This window comes from Megalobrama amblycephala, linkage group LG18, assembly GCF_018812025.1.
Source record: "Megalobrama amblycephala isolate DHTTF-2021 linkage group LG18, ASM1881202v1, whole genome shotgun sequence".
Classification (NCBI taxonomy): Eukaryota; Metazoa; Chordata; class Actinopteri; order Cypriniformes; family Xenocyprididae; genus Megalobrama; species Megalobrama amblycephala.
In genome coordinates this window covers 33,672,691-33,695,663 of record NC_063061.1, presented here as the reverse complement: position 1 = coordinate 33,695,663, position 22,973 = coordinate 33,672,691, and the positions used below count along the sequence as shown (strand labels likewise).

The 22,973-nt window shown below is 39.2% G+C and overlaps 2 protein-coding genes across 2 annotated transcripts in view; one reads left to right on the top strand and one right to left on the bottom strand.

Moving 5' to 3' along the window:
• Window positions 1-348: 348 nt before the first annotated feature.
• LOC125253219 (ankyrin repeat domain-containing protein SOWAHB-like) lies at window positions 349-2,702 on the top strand. Its single transcript, XM_048167084.1, has one exon. The coding sequence runs from the start codon at window positions 467-469 to the stop codon at window positions 2,585-2,587; it is 2,121 nt and encodes a 706-aa protein (XP_048023041.1). The 5' UTR covers window positions 349-466; the 3' UTR covers window positions 2,588-2,702.
• A 4,802-nt stretch (window positions 2,703-7,504) lies between these two features.
• Window positions 7,505-22,973, bottom strand: part of shroom3 (shroom family member 3) — a 73,249-nt gene continuing 57,780 nt past the window's right edge. The window contains 8 exon segments of the mRNA XM_048165411.1: window positions 7,505-8,996; window positions 12,135-12,410; window positions 13,609-13,711; window positions 15,409-15,774; window positions 16,541-17,272; window positions 17,744-17,805; window positions 18,955-20,064; window positions 20,066-21,974. Of these exon segments, the coding sequence (XP_048021368.1) occupies window positions 8,649-8,996; window positions 12,135-12,410; window positions 13,609-13,711; window positions 15,409-15,774; window positions 16,541-17,272; window positions 17,744-17,805; window positions 18,955-20,064; window positions 20,066-21,974 (4,906 nt within the window). The 3' untranslated portion in view covers window positions 7,505-8,648.

Genomic DNA, 22,973 nt, shown 5'->3' with positions numbered 1-22,973 from the left:
AGTTAAAATATAGTATAAATATTTGAATAATGCATAAAGCAGGTTTTTACTATTTGAAGCATTCATCACTAGACTTCAAACCAAGTTTTGATACATAAATGTACACATACATTAATAGATAGATAGTTTATGCATAAATATACACATGCATTAATAGATAGATAGTTTATAGACATATACACATGCATTAATAGATAGATAGTTTATGCATAAATATACACATGCATTAATAGATAGTTTATGCATAAATATACACATGCATTAATAGATAGATAGTTTATACATAAATATACACATACATTCATAGATAGATGTGTGAGGTGCAGGTATCTCAGCACTCAGGTATGCAGGTGGAACTGAGAGAGAAACCAGTGGGCGGAGTTACAATCTCAACAGGCGAAACCGCTCGTCAGGTCCCTTCAGTGTGATTCTGCGATAACACGAGAGAGATTCACACGGCGCGAGCATGGCCACCGACTTCACTCAAGAGTCCGTGCTGCGCTTCATCGTCAAAAACGGCGGGAAGGTGCGAAACGCGGATTTATTAACCCACTACAAGCGGTTTTTGAGAGAGGACGAGGACAGAGAGCAGAACCGGGAGTTATTTAAGAGGTATGTGAACTCCGTGGCGACTGTGAGGCAGGAGGAGGGGGTGTCTCATGTTGTGCTGAGGAAAAAATACCGTGTGCATCTCGGAGACATCGCTAAGAACCTCGAGCCCGAGCGACAGAAAGAACGAGACTCTAAACCAGCGAGCGGTAAGCCACAAGATGATTTGACCATCCCAGCTCGTGTTGAAATCTTGCCAGCTGCTGGTATTATAACCAACAACAACAATAATAACAATGATTGTACTCCCACTTTTGAGAAAGCTGTCAAAACTTCATCACCACATGGGAGGGAACAACCTGCTGTCTCCACTTCCTCTGCAGCACAGGTTAAGGACACCTGCCCTTTAAAACCAACCCCATCTGACACCGACAGTCGCTCGAGTGGGAGCGGCAAGAGCTTTGAACAGCCAGGGGAATCAAAAGCAACAGAGCTGGAACACAACATTGTTTACCCTGCCAAACAGAGACAATTAAGGGAAGCAGATGGTTGCGAGAAGTCCTTCGTCGCCCCTGCTTACTATGAGGTTGAAAGGAAAAATTCGAATGCAAACACATTTGACGGTCACACCAAACACTCCAGCGAGCCTGTCGCCAAAGCATGGCCTTTGCGCTCAACCCTCGGACAGTCTCATGTATACAAGTCTTCTCCTTGTCTACTGGACCGCCCTGTTTCTCCACACATATACTCCCAGGCGTACACTCATGCAGGCCTGAGCCAAAGCAATGATAGTCTGCTACGACCGAACGGAGGGTTTAATGGGTTTCCTATCCAAGAACAGGACGAGTATGAGTCTCAGATGCATGGCTTGCCTGAAGACGGCCCTCTTGTCCATGCAAGTGCAACGGATCTGCAGCTTCATCGGCCTTCGAGTCTATCCTCTAGTCGTGATAGCGTCTCAATCCTCTCACCTTGCTCTACTCCACCTGATACTGGCTGGCCGCAGGATTTTGGGCACGAGGAGCGGTTCAGCGATCAGGGACTTGGAGGACAAGATGTACGCACTTTCCTGCGTCGCACACAGGAGGCAAAGTTGTTGTCGCAACTCTACCAACCGAGTCGCAACATCACGTCCTTGCACCACTCGACGGGTCACCTCGATGCCGAGGACTCGAGAACGTCTACGCGGAGCAGTTCCCCGGAGACCCGTTACGGACCCATCGCCAGGCGGTTGACGTCCCGTCTGCGGAGTCGCATGTGTCGGAGTCTCGGAGAAGACCTGGATCAGTCGTTCCCAGAGGACAACATCTCGGCACGGCACAACCGTCTCCAGCTGCTGTCCTCGACTCTAAGCATGGGCAATTTAGTCACTGCATCCTCTAGCCGAGGACACAGTTCCCTCTCATCGCCGACTGGATCCACACAAAGTCTGGGAACCTCCGTGCACGATGGGTCGTTCAGCAGCAAACATTCGTCCATCCCTCTTGACTCCAGAGAGCACAACTGGTTTGTCAAAGCAGCAACAGGTTCGTGGACCGACATCTACGCTCTCTTCCGAGATGACCCGAACCTCCTGAGCAGACGAGACTTCATATCTGGCTTCACCGTTGTCCACTGGATTGCGAAGCATGGCGATCATCGTGTCCTGAACACGCTGTGGTACGGAGTCGACAAAGTCGGGATGACTCTAGACGTTAACGCGAAAACTTTGTGCGGCTACACGCCGCTACACCTGGCGGCCATTCACGGCCACAAGAAACTCATTCGGCTCCTGGTGCACAAGTTCAAAGCTGATGTGCGGATACGGGATAGCAGTGGGAAGAGACCATGGCAGTACTTGAGCAAAGACGAACACCGGGGCATCTTAGAACTTCTGGGTGCCCCACAGAAACGCATCAGTGGTTGTCCAGCAATGCCAGTAAACCTGCCCGCAAGAGCTGCCACCACAAAGGTGAACGTCAAAAGAAATTCGTCCATTGCAGCACTGTTCAAACACAAGTCTCATTTGATGTTCAAGACTAGCCCAGAAACTTTTTAGTGGCTAAATTGTTGTAGGGACTCATAATGGTGGCACTTTTTTGCTGGTGTAAAAGCACTTTGTCACTTCTTCTTTATTTTATGATTAAAAATATGGCAACATGCATTGAACGGTACAATGTTTTTCTGTTTTGTTCTTGCTTTGTAACTCTATATATGTCCAAAACTGGGTTTGAGTGTTTTCTGTGAATGTCATTTAAATATTCTGGTGTTTTGAACCTCTCTTGTGAGGCCAATTTTAAAGGATTAGTTCACTTCGGAATTAAAATTCCCTGATAATTTACTCACCCTCATGTCATCCAAGATGTTCATGTCTTTCATTCTTCAGTTGAAAAGAAATGAAGGTTTTTCACGAAAACATTCCAGGATTTTTCTCCATGGACTTCACTGGGGTTCAGCGGGTTGAAGGTTCAAATGTCAGTTTCAGTGCAGCTTCAGAGAGCTCTACATGATCCCAGACAAGGAATAAGGGTCTTATCTAGCAAAACGATTGGTCATTTTATAAATTAAAAAAAAGTATATACTTTTTAACCACAAATGCTCGTTTTGCACTGCGATGCGATGCGCCACACATAACGTAATCATGTTGGAAAGGTCACGTACCGTGTTAGTGCAAAAAACTGCACTATCCTCCAACTTCAAAATCATCCGACATCATTGTTTTACCTTTTTTTGTAAAGGCTGTTTGACTTCGTCTTTGCATGTGTGCTTTGTAAACACTGGATCGGTACTTCCGCCTATGTCACACATGATCGTTCCAATGTGATTACGTAATGCGTGGTGCATCGCAGAGCAGTGCAAGATGAGCATTTGTGGTTAAAAAGTTTATAATTTATGTTTTTTATAAAATGACCAATCGTTTCTCTAGATAAGACCCTTATTCCTCATCTGGGATCATGTAGAGCTCTTTGAAGCTGCACTGAAACTGACATTTGGACCTTCAACCCGTTGAACCCCACTGAAGTCCACTATATGGAGAAAAATCCTGGAATGTTTTCCTCAAAAACTTTCATTTCTCTTCAACTGAAGAAATAAAGACATGAACATCTTGGATGACATGGGGGTGAGTAAAATATCAGGAAATTTGAATTCTGAAGTGAACTAAATCTTTAAATGCCTCTCTTGTAATATAAAAAGCATTATGTTAAAGGGTTAGTTTACTCAAAAATGAAACTTCTGTTGTTATTTACTCACCCTCATGTCTTTCCAAACCTGTTTGACTTTCTTCTATGGAACTCAAAAGAAGATATTTTTGTCCATGCAATGAAAGTCAGTGGCATCCACTGTTGGTTTGGACCTCACTGAATTTCGTTGTATGGAAAAAAAGCAGTCTTCGATTATATATTTATTTTTTCCTCAAAAGATAGAAAGTCATACATGTTTGGAACGACATGAATTTAAGTACATGATGACAAAATGATCATTTTTGAGTGGACTATCCCTTTAATGATTCTTGTCTCAGCGTTTTGCTTCATACTAATACAAGCTCATTGTTTCAGACTGAGGATCATCTAAATATGGTTTCTGCTCATAATAAGTTCTTCATTTCCTCTGCAAGACCAAATTTGTTTCAGTTCCCTGTAACTGTTTTCACCTTTAAGCTCTGCAGGCACTGGAAGCTTTTTGTCCCCCTCTGTGCTTAATCTAGGAAACTATGCAGTTCAGAAATATCCATGTTCTCTGAGTGTGATGGTGTGAGCTTCTTCAATCTCAGTTTACTTTATTTTTGTATTGGGATGTTGCAGTTGGTGTCTTTCTTCCCATGATCTCACATGTTGCTCATACACTCTCCAGCACGGCATGTGTCCATGATGAAAACCACAGATAAGCACTTAGCTGGTTTAGATGTTTAATCTTTAACTCGCTTTTCCTCCTTATCTCAAAACACTGGATGCGAGATAAAAAAGAAACCTCCAAATTCCAACTCATTTGGAAGAACATTCCAGTCGTAACTCACAGACCTCCTTGAGTGTTGCTTAAGCAACAACCTAGTAAGTCAGGTTGAGTTTTTTCTCTCTCTCTCTCTGTCTCTCTCTCTTTATTTTCTGCCTTTTCTCTCTTTTTCGTTTTGCTCAGTGTCATTTTGTGGACTGAGTTTATGTGAGAATGAAAGTTTTGTTTGTTCATGTTTGAATTGCAAGTCTTTATGATTTGCATGCTGAGCTAAACCTGTTTTTTGTGTTCTGTCTGATCTGAGAGAGGTAGAAAAACAGAGTTTGTGAAGAGAGTTTAGCATGACCTCATTGGTGGATTTTTTTTTTTTCTCTCCCAATCACAGTTTAACCTTTTTTTTTTTTTCTTCCATGGAAACATCGCAGAGCGATCTATGTCTATGAAGTTTTGTGTTTGCCGTCATGTTTCGACATGTCACAGGGAGTGTTGTGAGTGCTGTGAGTCTTGCATAATATTTACACATGGTGATGCACCAGCTTTATTATTTTGAATAAAACAGAAAGACTTTGACCTTGTAAAACCGTCTTGACCTTTGATTCAATAGCATGTGTTCGTCTGCCTTACAGACCAATCAAATTGTTTCTCCTTGAAATCTTGCAGCATTTTCATTTCAAGGGCAAACAAATTCTCTGTGGTACAAGCAACATATTCAGACCTCTAATATAATTACACGCCATAACCTCAAAACAATTTTGAGGCCAAAAGTGATGTCCGAAGGGGATGTTTGTTTTTAATGAACCTATAAGTTCAATAAAACCATCAAAATATGAGGAAAATATTTTTGAAATATTTTAAACATGAGGGAAAACAGTTGACTCTAAGCACAACCAATATGCTTACAAAATCTTTAATAATATTTGAACAAAAGGTACATTTTAGAGGCCGGACATCACACCGCCTGCTGCTGTTTAAATGATTCAGATTGCTTGCACAGCCCTGATAAAGTAGCCCATATCATTATGGTTTAGTCGTTACACTGATCTGTGATCTGGTTACCATTACATTGTTTGTTTGGCAGTTTCTTTTCACTCACTAGTTTCCTGTTGCAGTATTCTTCTAAAGTACTGACCATATTATGACCGGTATCAAATGACCTGATTCCCTCTTAAGGATCATTTCAAGAATAAAGTTGAATATAACAGGACTCCCACGCCTTATGGTCAACTGAACAATTTCCATGACGTTCCAAGGGATTTATGATTCAAATAATTTGAGTGATTATGCTTAAAATTTAGTTTCTAGATGCTAAAATATTTTTAAGTACGCATAGAAACTGCTCTTTCTACTTGGTTGAGCAACTGGTTTTGCGCAAATGCAAAACATTCAGAATATACCCGGAACTTTTTATGTGGCCCAACTTTGGGTTGAATATTTCACATGCATAGCATATTTGTTGAGCGGTGATATCTGAATTTGAAATATGGCTTATAAAAACAAGTACACCAGTTATTAAATATGAAGTAATTGCTTACGTGAGAAGATAGAGGAATGAGCACATATCAAAGTGAAATCTGTTAAAGCTGCAGTAAGCGATTTCTGAGAAACTCTTGTAAATCAACACCTAAATGTGTGTGCTGAAAAAAAATTGTGTTTGTACATAATCCTGGCTGTGTAAAAGCAAAACGGAGTGGATCGGACTGATCCACGGCCAAAACACTCTAGCTAATCAGCAGTAGACTCATGATGGAGGAGGAGAGCGAACAAGCGGGACATTTGCAGAGAGACTGTAGAAAGAGAGCTTTTACCAAAGAGGAAAATGGCAGAGGAGAGGAATATAATTGGAAAGATTACCACTTGGAATATCGGAAAAGCTTAGCGTTGGAGAGACATTAGAGAAACTCAGCTACTTGCGTGAGCTGTCTGATGCACCAGAGGTGCCTGTGTGTGTTCGTTATTTTTGGGGCGGAGCAATGAAGTGAGGGGTGTGTTTGTTTGGGTGTCGATTTCAAATATAAACAGTTTCTCCATCGTTTACTGCATCTTTAAAGGTGATCTATAATGCTCCTTTTACAAGATGTAATATAAGTCTCTGGTGTCTCCAGAATGTGTCTGTGAAGTTTCAGCTCAAAATACCCCACAGATCATTTATTATAGCTTGTCAAATTTGCCCCTATTTAGGTGTGAACAAAAACACTTGTGTCACTTTAAATGCAAATGAGCTGCTGCTCCCGGATGCTTTCCAGAAGAGGGCGGAGCTTTAACAGCTCGCGCTTCAGTTGCTCAACAACAGCAAAGCTGGAGAATCTCACGCAGCCAAAATGAGGATTATCAGTAAAGGTGTTCAGCCATTGTTCAAACCGGAGTCGGATACTGATGGAGAGACTCAACACTTTTAGAATGAAACTGGACGTTTCTGAATGGTTAGTGGATAAATTTTGTGTAGTTTCTGTGGAGTTGATTCAACTCATCAATTAGCATGTGTCGTCATGTTAATCTTTTGTGCAAATCCTGTGTTGAATTGACCCTCGTTTGTGAAGCAATCAACAACACTCTACTACAACTCTTCCTCGTCTCTAAAGCAGCCCAACATGGCCTCACCCCCTTTGTTGTGTGTTCTCGGGGGCGGGGTTTATGTAAATTTTAGGGTTTTTGATGTCACCAACCCAGGAAGAAGCTCATTGTAGTCCCTACCAGCCGTTTGTTGTAGTCCTTAAAAAGCGATTTCTGTCAAGAAAAATATCTCCTTTTGCATTGAACTTTGAGCGTCGTAATTTTGCAGATGTTGTTTATGCTCAAACAGCAACATTATACACTAACTAAAGTTAAAAAGTGAAATCAATCAACCCCTTTAATGCAGTTTTATTCTAAGTCAGCTGAAATATATATAGTAAAAAAATATCAATACTTATAGGTTAGTTTCAATGACAGGACTTGAGCAATCATAAAACATCATTATTTTATTTTTTATTACAATTAAATGACAAATATGAAAACTGCAAATAATGCAACACCAAGACAATATGGCTGTATTTAAAAAATAGATTTATTTTGCCTTCCAATTGTGCTCTTTTTTGCTTTTAAACAGTGTAAAGCATGGCTGAACCTTCTCTTCAGATCAGGCCCATCGGAAAACAAAAACATAGCATGTGTATCAGATCACACCAGCTCTTATACAAGAACAGTCCAATATAAACGCTTCCATTATGAGCATCTAGTTTGCTGCTATTGCGGCTTCTGTGTTTAGATACAGCTGTATGGGGTATGATACTTTGTGAATAAAGATGTTCTCCAAATAAAAAACAGCCACAAATGAAAATAAAATATACTACTGGCAAAATAAGTTGGGCATGTGCATTGCGATCAAACCAGGAAATATAAAACCCTGCATGCAGCCGAGTTGTGAATAATATTCATTCAATATCAGTTTTAACGGACTTTTCACTTCCTAATCGCTATTGAAAAAAAGTACTGATATTGTGTTCAAGTGCCAGTGAACCGTCATTATTGTCATGATTTAGATATAATAGCACCTCTTAAAGCGGACCATAAACGCCCAAAAGCCACAAAAACACCCTCGCTAGTAATTTCCTTACAAAAATACGTTATCTATTCTGTTTTTAAACCATCTACATTTTAAAATCACGAGGGGATTGCTCAGAGTATGTACAGCAACGTACAGAGTACAAAATTGTTTCTAAACGTAAAATCATAAATATTTAGCTGTCGCATTTATTGACAACAGAAATTTCAAAGAAAAGGCAGTAAGTGTGTGTGTGTGTTCAATAGTTTCTTCTTCTTCTCTCTGTGACATCATAGTGGTTCATCTGTTCCAAAGTGCTCAGAAGTTACAGGGCTGGAAATTATTAATCACAATGATGCGTTTTGTGCCATTGAATTAGCATCGTGCTGTGCCTTGTGCTTCAGTGTTGTGCTATATGCTAAGTATGTAGTGTAAATGCACTGTGCATTTGTTTAGTGGCGCAGTGTAGATGATGTCTCATGGGCAAAAACCGCACTCTGCGTCAAAATGTGCAACGGCACATTCAGAAAAAGTCTGAGGTGCGACTCCGCCGTTTCCTTCATTTAAGGCACTTGTTTATTTGCGTTGCTTATCGTCAGTGTCATATTCCTCCTCAGCTGTGAGTGGCATCATTCTATGATGGGCGGAGTCAGAGTGAGGTCACAGTGGTGGGACGCGACAGGTGGGTGGAGTTAAAACAAGGTTGCGTTTGGGGGGCGGGGTCAGTGTTCTTTGGGTGGTACTCAGGGGGGAGGGTCTCCTCCAGCCGCCTCACTTGCTCCTCCCCCTGGCGTATGAGCTCGTCCAGGTGGCGCTGTCGTATCAGCAGGGCGGGTTTGACGCGGATGTAACGCTGGTAGTCGTGCAGCTGCGGGCGGCTCAAGTAACTGGCCAGAATATCCTGAACCACTCGCTCGCGCCGGTCCAGGTTTTCCTTCAGCTCACGAGCGTCTTCCTGTTGACTGCACAACTGCTTCCGCTTCAGCTGCAGCGATTCCTACAGAGACACACAAACACACACACGCGCACATTAAGATTTTATTTATTGAAAGAAAGTAATACTTTTATCAGGCAAGGATGCATTAAATTGATCAAAAGTGACAGTAAAGACATTTATAATGTAACAAAAGATTTCTATTTCAAAATATTGCTGTTCTTTTGGACTTTTAATGTAAAAAAGTATCATGTTTTCCACATTGCTTTCAACATTGATAATAATCAGAAATAATTCTTGAGCAGCAAATCAGCATATCAGAATGATTTCTGAAGGATCATGTGACACTGAAGACTGGAGTAATGATGCTTTGAATCACAGGAATAAATTACATTTTAACATATATTCAAATAGAAAATGATTATTTTAAATTGAAATAATATTTCACAATTTTAATGTTTTTACTGTATTTTTGATCAAAAAAATGCAGCATTTATGAGCAGAAGAGACTTTTAAAAAAATCTTAGTCCCCAAATTTTTGAACACTAGTGTACATAAATATTTACAATTGTACATGATGCTAGATTAAACTATTTTTATTATTATATTTTAAAGTTTCAATATGTCAGCGGTCTCCACATCTGAGGTCTTTCTCTTTAAAGGAATGACTAGTTACAGTCACTCTAGCAGCTTACTTAGCAAACAAGGATGTTTTTATGGTGGGTCTAGTGTTTGCAAAAGAGTTCAACTGCATAATATCGCAAACACAGGAGGAGTTTCCAGCAACAAGGTGTTTAGCATCACTAATATCACTGTTATTTGTACAGCTCCGGATGCTTGTCAAACAGGATTAGTTATATAATACAATAAAATAAACAATAAAGCACAATCGAATGACTGTGACTTAAAAGGAAACTGGGTAACACTTTATTTTAGTGTCTTTTAACTAGTTGCTTATTAGCATGCATATTACTACAATATTGGCTATTTAGAAGTACTTATTAAGTTCTGCATGACCATATTCTAAATTCTTAATCCTACCCAAATACCTAAACCTAACAACTGCCTTACTAACTATTAACAAGCAGTAAATTAGGAGTTTAAAGTCATAGTTAATAGTTTTTATGTGTTCCCTATACTAAAATGTTACCAGAAACTGTTTTGAAGACATTGGAATTGCTCTGATATAAGTGTCGCAGACTGATATTATATTATATAAAAAAAAAACAAGGTTTCTGAAATGCTCATGTGTGTGCAATATCTAAAACATTACTATCTGTATATTGAAACTACATTTTAAACAGTATTATGTCATGAGATCTCAAACACACAAAGCCTTATTTATCACGAACTTGACCCTCGATTCATGATAGCGTCAAGTTTTCGTGTAATTCACAGATAAGACTTTATCTCTGTCCTCACCTGAATTTCAGGCGTTTCGAATGAATCTTATGTAATATCATGTGCTTTCATTAGCATTTCTTGTTCCTTCTCAGTATGTGAAATGCGTGTGAGCTGTATAATTATTTGGAACAGCCCTTTATTCAGTAAAACTAAATATTAAGGAGTGTCTGGATGGGAATTCAGGGTATGTTTACACTAAAAACCGGAAAAGTTTTTTCTTTGCTTTTTTGCATACAGACGACAACGTTGATCGGATCCGCGCAAACGACTAAAAACAATGTATTCTGCAGTAGTTGGCGATGTCGCTTGGTCAAAAAACACTACGAGCCGATAGACTAAACACGTAATGCAGAGACAATAACACTTTAAAACCTGTTTTCAAAAGTTTGCGTTTTCAGGCCCACAAAACGTCGCTGTCGTATAAATGAACAGCCAAAATGCATAAAACGTTTTGTTTTTAGTAGAAAATTATGTCGTGTAAACGGACCCTCAGACTATTGTTTGCTTTGGTCAGTGAGAAGATGACACAGACTTTCTAAAAATATTTTAAACAACTTTTTGCTAATTCTTTAATAATCATTACATATGCAGCCTCAATTATTTGTATAGGGAGTCATCGGATTTCAACAAAAATATCTTAATTTGTGTTCTGAAGATGAACGAAGGTCTTACGGGTGTGGAACGACATTAATTAATGACAGAAATTTCATTTTGGGTGAACTAACCCTTTAAACGACCGTTCAATAGATTGGGTCAACAAGATTTTTTTTTAAAGAAATTACAACTCATATTCAGCAAGGATGCGTTAAATTGATCAAAAGTGACATTTATAATGTTTATAATGAACTTTCTCTTCATCAAAAGAGCATGAAACAAATCTATCATGGTTTCCACAAAAATATTGTGTAGCACAACTGATTTCAACATTGTTAATAATCAGAAATGTTTCTTGAGCAGCAAATCAGCATATTAGAATGATTTCTGAAGGATCATGTGACACTGAAGACTGGAGTGATGATAGTGATTAAATCAGGGAAAGCTTAAGAGAAAATATATACTAAAATACACACTTTTATACATTCAAATACATTTTAACCTAAAACACTCACAAATAGTGTTCATCACTATCCCAGTACTAAAACACATGTGAGTGACGCAGTTGTCTCCCACAAACATGGTGTTTATAATGGTGTAATCTTCTAAAATGATCTCTAATCGTTGTTTTGTACAGGATGGGTTGCTCTGCAGGGCACTGGATGTGTCAGACTTGTTTGTTCACATGGCAATGGGGTATTAAAGGTTATTCAAATTTTCCTTGTTATTTTGAAATGTTTGTTGATTTTAACACACCTGATCTCATCAGACTGACCTTGTGTGCACCACATATCAGCGCAAATAGTTTAGCAAACCTGTACTGCAGGTCATTTATAATGCAGCTGTAAGAGATGAAGACTGTTTGCAAGGATGTGGAAGCACCTGCTATAATAAAGCAGCAGGACATTTGAGCTGCTGTACCTTTAAGACTTGTATGTAAACACAATCTTTGTTTATTCATTATTGTTCATTTTTATATATAAACAGCGTTTACACAGAAGTCTCAAATGTACAATTGCAAAAATGTTCCATTTAGTTCTAAATTTCAGAAAGACGCATGAAAAATTATGATGTAAAATAAAATTAAACTGGTTTTGGTGCAATATTATAATATTATATAATATTGTAATTTTACTAATATAATAAAATATAACATTATAAATTCATTTCTGGGAAAAAAAAAATTTCTGAAAAGCTCCTCACCTTCTCTTCTACACTCTCCTCGTCGTCGTCCAGCGAGCTGAGTGTGTTTTCCACACGGGCGAGTCGGGCGCTCAGCGACAGCAGCAGGTTCACGATCTTCTCCAGGTCTCCCACGAACATGCGGTACTTCTCTCTCTCGTTGGGTTTGCAGCGTTCCTGAACTAAAGCTTCCATGCTGCCGCCTAGAGCTCCGAAACGCTTCTGCTGCTCCAACAGACCCTCTCTCTCCCCCTGCAGCGATCTGATGCTCAAGTGCAGCGCTTGCAACAGCTCTCCCTGCAGGACGTGAGGAAATATTGCACCATGAACAAACAGACGCTCTTAGATCAGAGTTCTGGGCCTCAGCCATTCAGCATACGTCATCGTTTCAGGGAAATGAAGTATGGCTTTGTGCTCAGTGGCATTGTGCTCATTTTTGTGCCATAGTTCTCAGTGAATACAATATGAACCCAGTATGAGAGTTTGAACAAGGAGGTTGAACTCAAATGGAAAAAAAATATATATTTTCAGATAGATTTTAAAATATATTTAATATATTTATATATATATAAACATTTATAAATTATTTATAAAATGATACAAAATGATATATAAAAATAATATATATAATATATATTTTTAAAATACACATATTAAATAATTATATATAATTATTTATTACAGATATTTTAAAAAATATTTATAAATTTAATAAAATTAATATATAAAAATAATACATATGTATATATATATATGACATTTTTTAAATATGCATATATTGAATAATTATATATAATTATATATTACAAATATTAAAAAAATTATATATTACAAATATTAAAAAAATTATATATATTACATTATATATATATATATATATATATATATATATATATATATATATATATATATATATATTACAAATATTTAAAAATCATTTATCAAATTATAAAACATAATATATGTATAATACATTTGTAAAATTTGTTATATACATATTACATTTTTAAAATACACATATATTAAATAATTATATATAATTATTTATTACAAATATTTTAAAAAATATTTATAAATGTAATAAAATTAATATATATGACATTTCTAAATATGCATATATTAAATAATTATACATAATTATATATTACAATATTTAAAAATCATTTATAAAATTCAAAGAAATAATATAATATATATATATATATATTTTTAAATTTGTTTTATATATATATATATATATATATATATATATATATATATATATATATATATATATAATATTACATTTTTAAAATACACATATATATATATAATTATATATTACAAATATTTAAAGTAATATTTAATTTAATAAAAATAATACATAAAAATAAAATTTTATATATATATATATATATATATATATATATATATATATATATATATATATATATATATATATATATATATAGTTTTAGTTTATTTTTATATTTTTATTTATGAATGTGTATCTGACCTTCTTTTGATTCAAATAAGCTTCGTCATCGTCCAGGTTGGTTTCCATTTTTCTTGGAACAGCCTGAGAGGGAGTATCTAGAGCACTTGGATCATCTTGAGCCCTAATGGAGGTGAAAGACACCAAACAAAGAGAAATGTTTGTCTTGCTCACATACAAACACACTAGTTTTACTCCCTGAATGCCCTATTTTTCAGACAGAGAATGGCTAAAATCCACATTCCCTGTGTCAAACAGAGCACACGTAATTACACGTTTAGTTCAGCGGCACAACAAAACAATCACACACACACGGCATATCAATGAAGCAATACGGCCAGAAAGAAAACTGTTGCGTTTATGAGTGATAGATAAATGCAAAAGTATATGCAATGTAAGTTACTTTGGATAAACACACCTGCCAAATGTATAAATGCAAAAACAACAAGGTATTACCATGTCCAAAAAGCTATAGTTTCTCAAGGTATTATGTCCAAAAAACATGGTAGTACCATTGGTAGACCACTTTTCAGTTTTGTTAATCAGATGCATTTCCTAAAATGTTTATTTGAGAAAAAAATATTTTTGTGAAACACAAGGTAACAACATTTACCAGGTGAGAAATGGACGAGTAATGTGTGCATTTCAGGATCGGCCACTAGATGTCAGTGTAATTCTGCACTGATTAGCAGATCATCAATGATGCAGAGAGTAAATGTTAGAGATGGAGTGTGAGAGACTGACTGACTGTAAAATATGAAAAAACTAAACAAGTTCATCAGTTGTCTGGATAGATGAGGTGAGAGGAAATTCTTCTGTTTTATCTACGAGTTCCCATGTGTTTCATGTCATTATCAACACTCCATTGCAGCGTTTGTGTCAAATATGGCACCGCTACCCTACAGATCAGTGTACTCATATTTTATTTGAGCACATGGAATGTACATGATTATATTGAACATGTAATGTTACATTTACATTACTTTTATGTAATGCCATGGTTTTTGGACTATGGCATTCTTATCTTGGAGTACTTTGGAGTAATGATAGAACAAATTATATATATATATATACCCAGGCCTTTTCTGTATTAAAACTGTATTAAGTACATATCTGCATTATATCAGACAGCCTGGAAGTGTAATTTTATAAGGATTTATATACAATTATAGTATGTATTAATATTTTAAACTAGATTTCATTTTTATAGTTTCAGTTTTAATTTTAATTTTAATTTTAGTTCAAGTAATTTTATATGCTTCTAATTTTCATTTTTAATTAATACATTTTAAATTTGAGTCATTCTAGAACCTCAACTCATTATATATAAGTTTGTTTTTCTTCTTTTTATTTTTTAAAATTTTGTTACAGTTACAGAAAACCCTTTATTTTTAGTCAACATGAAACTGCATTCTGGTCTCTAGATATCATTAAAGGCATTGAAAAACCCATGTCAGTCCATTGTGTATCATGTAAATACCATGCTAATGGAATACTTAATGGCATACATCAAAGTAGTATTATCATCTGATACAATCGCTTTACTATAGTAAAGAGTCGCTTTTTGTAAGGAACATGAGTGAATTATGCACTAAATACAGGAACCATGCCTGTAAAAATATACAGAAGTGTTTCATCATCTTTACAGCTCTATTGCATGATCTATTGTTGAGTTATCGCAATAAAATTAGGCCGAGCACTAATATAATCAGCTTTAAACAAAGAGCTCTTGTGTTTATCGGTCCTGTGAGCATGAAATCCACCTAATTATTGGGTAACACTATATACAGGCTTTACCTTCACCATCTGTTCAGCGCTCACCTGTGACCCGGATGGCGGCTGCTCCTCCTGTGTGGAGATGTGGAGTGCGAAGGGAAGATGTCCTCCATCAGATCGAGGGTTGTTTTACCTGCCCAGGTGTCTAAGAGCGAGGTGAGGGATTTGTCGTGGCTCACCAGCTCTCGGGCTAAAGTCTCCACCAGCAGCTCGCCGTGTGTCCGCTCTCTTTTGGACAGCAGATGGTAGTCGGGTCCCAGTATCTCAGAGGTGTCCTCCTCTAGAGGAGCGCTGGCGGGGGAATGGGGTTGAGATGAAGTGCTGGTGTTTGAGGTGGACTGTGGGTCAGGGGTCACCGATGGAGTCGTGTCAAGTTCTGGATGGACTGATGTATCGGCCAGATTCTCACTGCTATGTGAAATCAGAGAAAATCATGTTACATTAATGGGACTGAAGGAATTTTTGGGGTTCGTTACAAGTTAAGATCAACCGGCAGTTTCTGTAACAAGTTAATTTTTGCTAAATCTCACCTTTTCTTTACAAAAAAGCAAAACTCTGAGTTACAGTGAGACACTTACAATGGAAATAAATGGGGCATATACTCCATGTTTCAATAGTATAGCCACAAGACATGATTTTAGTGTGAAAAAAAAAAACTTTCTAACTATAAAAATGATTTAAACAGCTTTACAGCTCACATAATACACAAGTTTTAACAGAAGAATTAATGTAATTGGTTTTATAAAATGATAAGCTTCATATTTCTGCTTTAAAAACTATTCACTTCCATTGTAATTGGCCATATGGCAAAAATAAATAAATACATTTTGGCCAAAATATATTTCATATATATACTAAATATATGTTGTAAATATGACAGCTTAAGGAAAAACTTAAAAAAAAATATTGTATATATATTGGACTTGTATTTAACTCAGATTATTCATTTAAATGTGACAGTAGTATGTCTAAATGTCAAGAAGGACATGTTCATTTGTTGTTTTTGGAACAATATACCTATCAAACTGTAACCTACATTGAAAAATCATGAAGGATATGATTGGCCAATAAGAATCAACTTTTTCAAACCTTTAACCCCAGCTTTTATCATACCCTTATATCCCTAAGATCTAATTAGTTGATAAAAATGTTGTTCCAACAAGGAGTGTGTGTTTACCTGATGGGCTGTAATAGTCCTGGATGCTGCAAAGCTTCCATCAGACGCACATCCTCCTTGATTTGGGGTGTGAGAGGCGGAGGAGGCGGGAAGTCCTCTGTAATCTCTGTCTCTCTGATGGGTGGTGGTGGTGGTGGAGGTGAAGGTGGCGGTGGCAGTGGAGCTAAAAACACTTCATCATCATCTTGCAGCACAGCTATACTCTGAACATCGTGAAGATTAGACTCTGAGATTCGAAGAGACAGGAGTGGCCTTGTTGGGGAGTCAGGGCTCTTGGGAAGGGTGGGCGGCTTTGAATCGGATGAGCGTGCAAGTTGTGACCCCGTGACGGAGTGCGGAGGTGACGGAGTGGCCACCAGACACGGGAAGTCCTTCAGGGTGTCTTCAGAAGTGCTGGTGTCGCTGGAGTTTTGCCGCACCATTCCCAGCGCTCCGGACGGACTTTGTGGGCCAGTTTCGGGAAAAGCAATAGAATCCAGGTTGGGTTGACACAGTCTGTCTCCGTTATGCCAGTCGAGGCTGGCGGAAGTGCCTGGAGAAGTGAAAGGGCAAGGAAGTCCCACAGATGCAGCTAGACCAGAAGCGCTTATCGCTCTTGGCCGGTCTGAATGTCTCTGACGCTCTCGCCTCAACACAGGTGCGTTTTGCTGGACAGGACCTTGGTTTAGCTGGTAACTCCTTTCCGTACGTGCTGAACATGATGGCTGTTTATGTCCCATGTTTGCCAACACCCTATTAAAACAAAAATGCATATGAAATAAAAACATCCAGTAGCATCAAATTGTGCTTGTCAGATTTCCAATACCTGTCATTTTTAAAGTAAATTAAATGCAAATAATTTGCCCTTCAAAGCCTGGTGGGAATTCTTGCATGGCTCAAAACAAACTCAAAAATAGCTGCAGTGGGATTCCTATCACTGGCACTGACCAATTAAGGGTTGGTCCTTAATTTAAGACCTTTTAAGGTTAAATATTTCCATAAAACTGTTTCAGTTTTGAACTTGCAAAGAATTTCTTTGCTTCTTGCTCTTTAAAAGGACTGATCTACATTATTCTTCTACAAAAAAACGTATTATTCTTATTCACTTTGGATATGTTCAACAATTTATTTTATATGGAACTCAAGGAATACAGAACTCAAGAGGTTCTATTTGCAGAACAACTGAAGTAAATGGTTTTTATGTATATATTTATACACACAAACCTGTTTTCGGAGGATTCCTTGGAGGAAACTTTAAACATCTGAAACTCTCCAGCTAAGAAGTCCTAGACAAAAAGAGAACAAAAGAACAAATAATGTTTTATTGGAGCAGGTGATGTATGATGTATGTAGCCCTTTCTGGTAGAGGTGTCAACAAAAAAATAGTAAAAGTTTATATACCAGGAACAGGAAGTTAATCATTATTTTATGGTTACCACAAGTTTAGAGAACATTAAGATTTTCATGTTAATTTTAAACTCAAGCGCATGCCATGACTACTGATAAACTAAGATCCATTAATAAAAAAAAGACACAGAATGACAACATCCTCATAGTTGAAGTATGTCGTATTTAATTAGCGCACTGCAAACATATGCAGAGACTTTGACCTGAATGGTGTGCTTGGTTCTGATGATTTATTCATGGCCAGAATGTTGAAGTTTACGTAAAACCACACTATTAGTAAGTGGCAAAGTCATCATGATGGTATTTTATCTTCTGGCCTGAAACCATTTCCAATTTTGGAATAATCTGGGATTTCACAGGATAGTTGTGCATCTACTGTACATGGTCATCAACATACCAGAACCATTATCGTTTACATAAAGGATAATTATTCCCTTAGATAAATGGCCTTCTTAACCATTCCAAATATTTCAAACCCAAAACCATGACGAGTTGTCAATTATCTCCAATTCCTCCCCTCTGGCACAGAAGAAGTGCAGTTATCTGTTGTACATCTGTCAGATCTCTGAAATACAGCCCAGGCTCTCTGGCACCAAACAGGAAGTGAGGAGCACTGGCCTCTTCCTGTGGAGCACCAGGAGTGGGTACAAAAATAATTATCTGCCCATCTCTAGGAAAGGAACTGCTCCTTTGCCCTACAACAGACCACCAAGTACCATAATTGGTTGAAGACTTGTGCACTGATTTTCTTCAACCAAAAAGTCACAAGTCATCATTTATAGTTTGGTTCAGAGAGTTTGAGAGAGAGTTTTTCCTTAGCAAAAAGCTAGCTAGGGGAATTCTGAGTAATTGGTTTTACCTATTTAACAGGAGAGTTCAAATAAGCAAATCTGCTCTGCAATGAACACTGTTACTGTTTAACTTTGTGTGATATGAAGTCATGTCACTTCAGTGATCTAACCTTCAGTGATCTAAATGACACAGTCAAGTTCGCCTGGCTTGTTTGCCACCAAATAAATGATTGTTACCTGACTAAAGTTCTCCACTGGAGACGACTTGGAGCGGAAGTGCTGGGGAATGGGACGTTCTTCACTACGGTCCAGCAAATCCTCAGCTGAAGCTGACCTCCCTGAGCTTCTAGCTGATGTGGCTCTCTCGAAAACAGCCTCCAGGTGCTGTGGAAGGGTATTTCTGGTCAGGGTTGGGTCTGGTTTATGAGATTCAGAATTTGTGCCTTGTGACTGATGGGCAAAGAACTCAGGCCGTGTGTGGTTTTGGGTGCCCCTGAGAGGGTAAAAGGAGCTTTGCATTCCTGCAGGAAGGGTGGAGGCTTTACGTATCCCACCAGAGAGGCCATCATGTCCCGGCTCTTGCAAAGAGCACACACTTGGGGTAGAGTTGAGGCTCCGCAAGTCAGCGGAAGAGGAAGCAGACTGTAGATAAGCGCTATGTGGGCGGTTTGGACGTCCGTCTACTCTTCTACCCGTTTTGCGCTCCATGTACTCAACTAAGGCATCTTGCTGCATTTGCTTCAAATCAGGCCTGGAGGAGAAAAATCTGGGCTCAGTGTTACGATTCACCGCCTGCTCAAACATCCTGCGTCGGTCTGCAACACTCGTCTCACTCGCCAGAAACTGCTGTTGAACATTCCTCTCAGCCTGACTGATTTCCTGAGTCAACACTCCAACTTCATGCATATTTTCAGGCTCGGAATATGATCGTTTCTTTTGCTCCATCGTGAACCGTTTGCGTCCACAGATCCGTATAACTGGGGGTCCAACAGCTGGGACACTAGGGAGTTCAGGAGGAGAGGTTCTAATTGGTGCTTCAACAGGAACAACATGGCGTTCCTTTGGAGTATGTGGAGATGTTGTAGCTGGTTTGGGACTTGTACTTGGTCCTTTTCGTTCTAGGGACAAGTGTTTGGCTGGCACTGGTGGAGGGTTAACACTAAGGTCCCGTCTTCTGAAGGAAGTTGACCTGAGAACCTTAGACTGGGCATCCTTAATGCTGTCTCTATATGCTCTGTTAAAAGATGTGTCTTGGATGGGGCCCAAGATGTCTTGAATGTCACCTTTCCCCTGGATGTCTTTACCATTCCCCTCACCAAGCTGAAAGGTGCTCTTACTTCTTTGAAGACAGGTCTTTGTGGGTGACAACAGGTTCTTTTTGCTGGCGATGTTGGACAAGATCACTACTCCCACATCTCATTTGGAAATCCTGCTGCGCTTCCATGTGTCCATCATAGCTTCCCATGCTAGAAGCACTCTGAGTTCTCCCATGAGGAATTGAGCTGTTGCTTCTCTCCAACATGTTGTGCACATCCTCCACACCAGAGAAGGAGCTCTTGGCACTGGAAGGTCTTGGTGTTTGGCTCGGACGAGCCATAGAACCATGGTAGGAGAGGCTGCTGTGACTACGAGGTTTGACTTGCTGTCTCTCAAAATGACTTACTTTCTCCAGCACAGACATGCTACGCTCACTCTGGAAACTGCATTGGCTAGCAGTACTCTCAGGACTGACGCCTCGTTGAACCTCAGCAAGTGCATTCTCCAGTCTGGTCAGGGGGTGATCAAAGTCTTGACCTCTCTGCTGGAGAGTACTAGAGTCACTGTAGTGCCTTGAAGGTTTGACTAGGTTGTCACTTCCTTGAGTTTGGACAACGTTTCCTCTGTACATTTGAGAAACTTGTCCTTGTGCAACTTTCCCAGTGTGAAGTGTGTCTGGATGGATGTTTTGCTCATTGCATTTATTTTGTTCTTCATCTCGAGGTGGCCTGTAGTTGTCATATACTTCCATACCAAGAGTAAACCTTGGCCTCTCTCCTCTTGTTTGCACAGGGGTGTAAGGGTCCCTCCTCTCCTGGGGTACATATGGTGTTTGTGACTTCTGCACTTGTGGTTGCAAATGAGGCCGATAAAAAACAGGTTTAACTTGTGTGTCATCTTGCCCTTTATCGGAGAGCTTAGATGTGTGATGTTGTGATGAAACATAGGTTTGGACTGGGTTTGGGCTGGGAGAATTGCTTTGGTATCCATTTTCAAGGGTGACCCTGTCCTCTTTCACTGGTCCACCTAAGTGGTCACAGTGATGATTTTGCTTGCTCTCCTTGGCCAGTGCTGGGTAGACACTACCAGAGTTAGGGTTGCTGGTTGGGATTTGTGCAAAATGTGGCTCGGGTGGTGGAACAGGGTAGATGCTGGTGGGTAACATGAGGCGGCCAGGTGCGGCCTGAGGGCAACCTTGTTTGGGTTTGGTGGTGGGACTACTTTCAGGGCTTTTTTCAATCACAGTGTGCAACTGACCTTCAGCTCCAAACGATGACTTTCCTGTTGCCACAGAACCACTTGAGTGATGCCAAGAACCCTTGTTAAGTGCCCGCTGTGAGCGAGCATGCTCAAGACTCGACCAAGAGTTGGGACGCTCATGGTTGCGAAATGCTGCATAACTGTCGCTGCGTAAAGGAGGAGCTGGCGCCCCCTTTAGGTTCTCATAGGAGTGCCGGTTTTGAGCTGGATCCCAGACTGTCCCAACACTGTGGCGTTGTGAGCTGGTGGTGCTTCCACTGCTCCCACTGCTTCCACTACTACTGCTGCCACGATGACAGATCATGCCCGGGACATTCCCACTTCTAGAATGTGCTCTGCTGTCATTGGTTCTCATTAATGCTGCAGAGGTAATCTCATGCTCTTCAGACACACCCTGTTGGGGGTCGTACACGGTGCGTATGTAGCGTATATCGGCCTGTTGCATCCCTTCTCTCTGTGGAACGTTCTCCATGGAATATGACCTCTCCTTGTTAAACGATGGTGCCGCGGCAAGGTACTCTGGGATACTAGAGCTGGTCGAGAAGGAACTGTATGCAGAATCCCGCTTGCTGTGTAGGTGATCGATGCTGCTGGAGGATTTGGATGATGATAGTTGATAGCAGGAGCTATAGGCTGGGTGAGTGTGGTCTAGGCTTTCCATGCTGCCCCGGGAACTATACTGATCCGGACTCTTCCTAAGGAATCCCGTCTCAAATCCTGATAGGTCTGTGGTGGAGGCACTGCAAGAAAAAAGAAACATGAGTAATATACTATGAACATCACTGACCCAGCAGTTTTTACTATAAAATCTATTAAATTTATCATGGTATATTGGCATAAGACAATGGACAAAACAACATGGAAAGAAATACTGAAGTAATTCTGATCATTTTACTGGGGTGGGAAAAAAAAGATAAGAATATGCCTAAGAGCAATAATATTGTTTTACAGGGGTAATATATCGGCAGATTGAGATACTATTGTGGTTGTCGGTTTGAGCTAAATTAGTAGCTGTTGCAAACTTGGATAGACATCAAAGACATCGATTTACTGATTCTTATGAAATAAGAATGGGCTCATAATCACAATTTCAGTTTGCTATCCCTGTGATTCAGTTATTCACCAGAAAGTATAAAGATTGTCTCTGATAAGAATAACTGTCACAATGCATTTGATGTTAATCATGTCTGGACTATTTATAACATAGCTGGTGTTGATTAAACCGTGAAATCCATAAAGCTGTCGTGAATTTGCTTTGAGATTTAATTTACTCATACATCCTGTTCTCTCGTACATGATAATGTGAGGATAATGTGACAAATCTACACTGTTAGATCTGTTACCAAACTTATCGACTGTGGGAATCTGCTACGTAAATGTTGTAATCATGGTGGTGATGCCCCGGTTATGTGCCCTTGTATGGGTATGTGATTGCCGGACTCTGAAAGCTGGCATCAGACCACTGGTATTTCTGCTGGCATAATTAACATGATGTCACTGACCCATTGTCAACAGCTCAGCAGTCACCCCTCAAAGAACTAGATCAACCAATCACAGGTCAGTCCATCAAACAATGACCACCAGGTCTCAGAAAGTGGAACACTATTGGTGTAACCCACGGTGACCATTGCCATGGGAACCTTTGGAGGGTTTGTTGAGGGAGTGTCATCCGAAAGAATGTTTTTTTTTTTTTCATTTGACTGTGCGTCAATGCTTTGCTTTCTGGTCCTCTTCAAACA

What these genes read in the sequence shown, in the direction of transcription:
- LOC125253219 (XM_048167084.1), top strand. Translation starts at nt 467, where the DNA reads ATGGCCACCGACTTCACTCAAGAGTCCGTGCTGCGCTTCATCGTCAAA.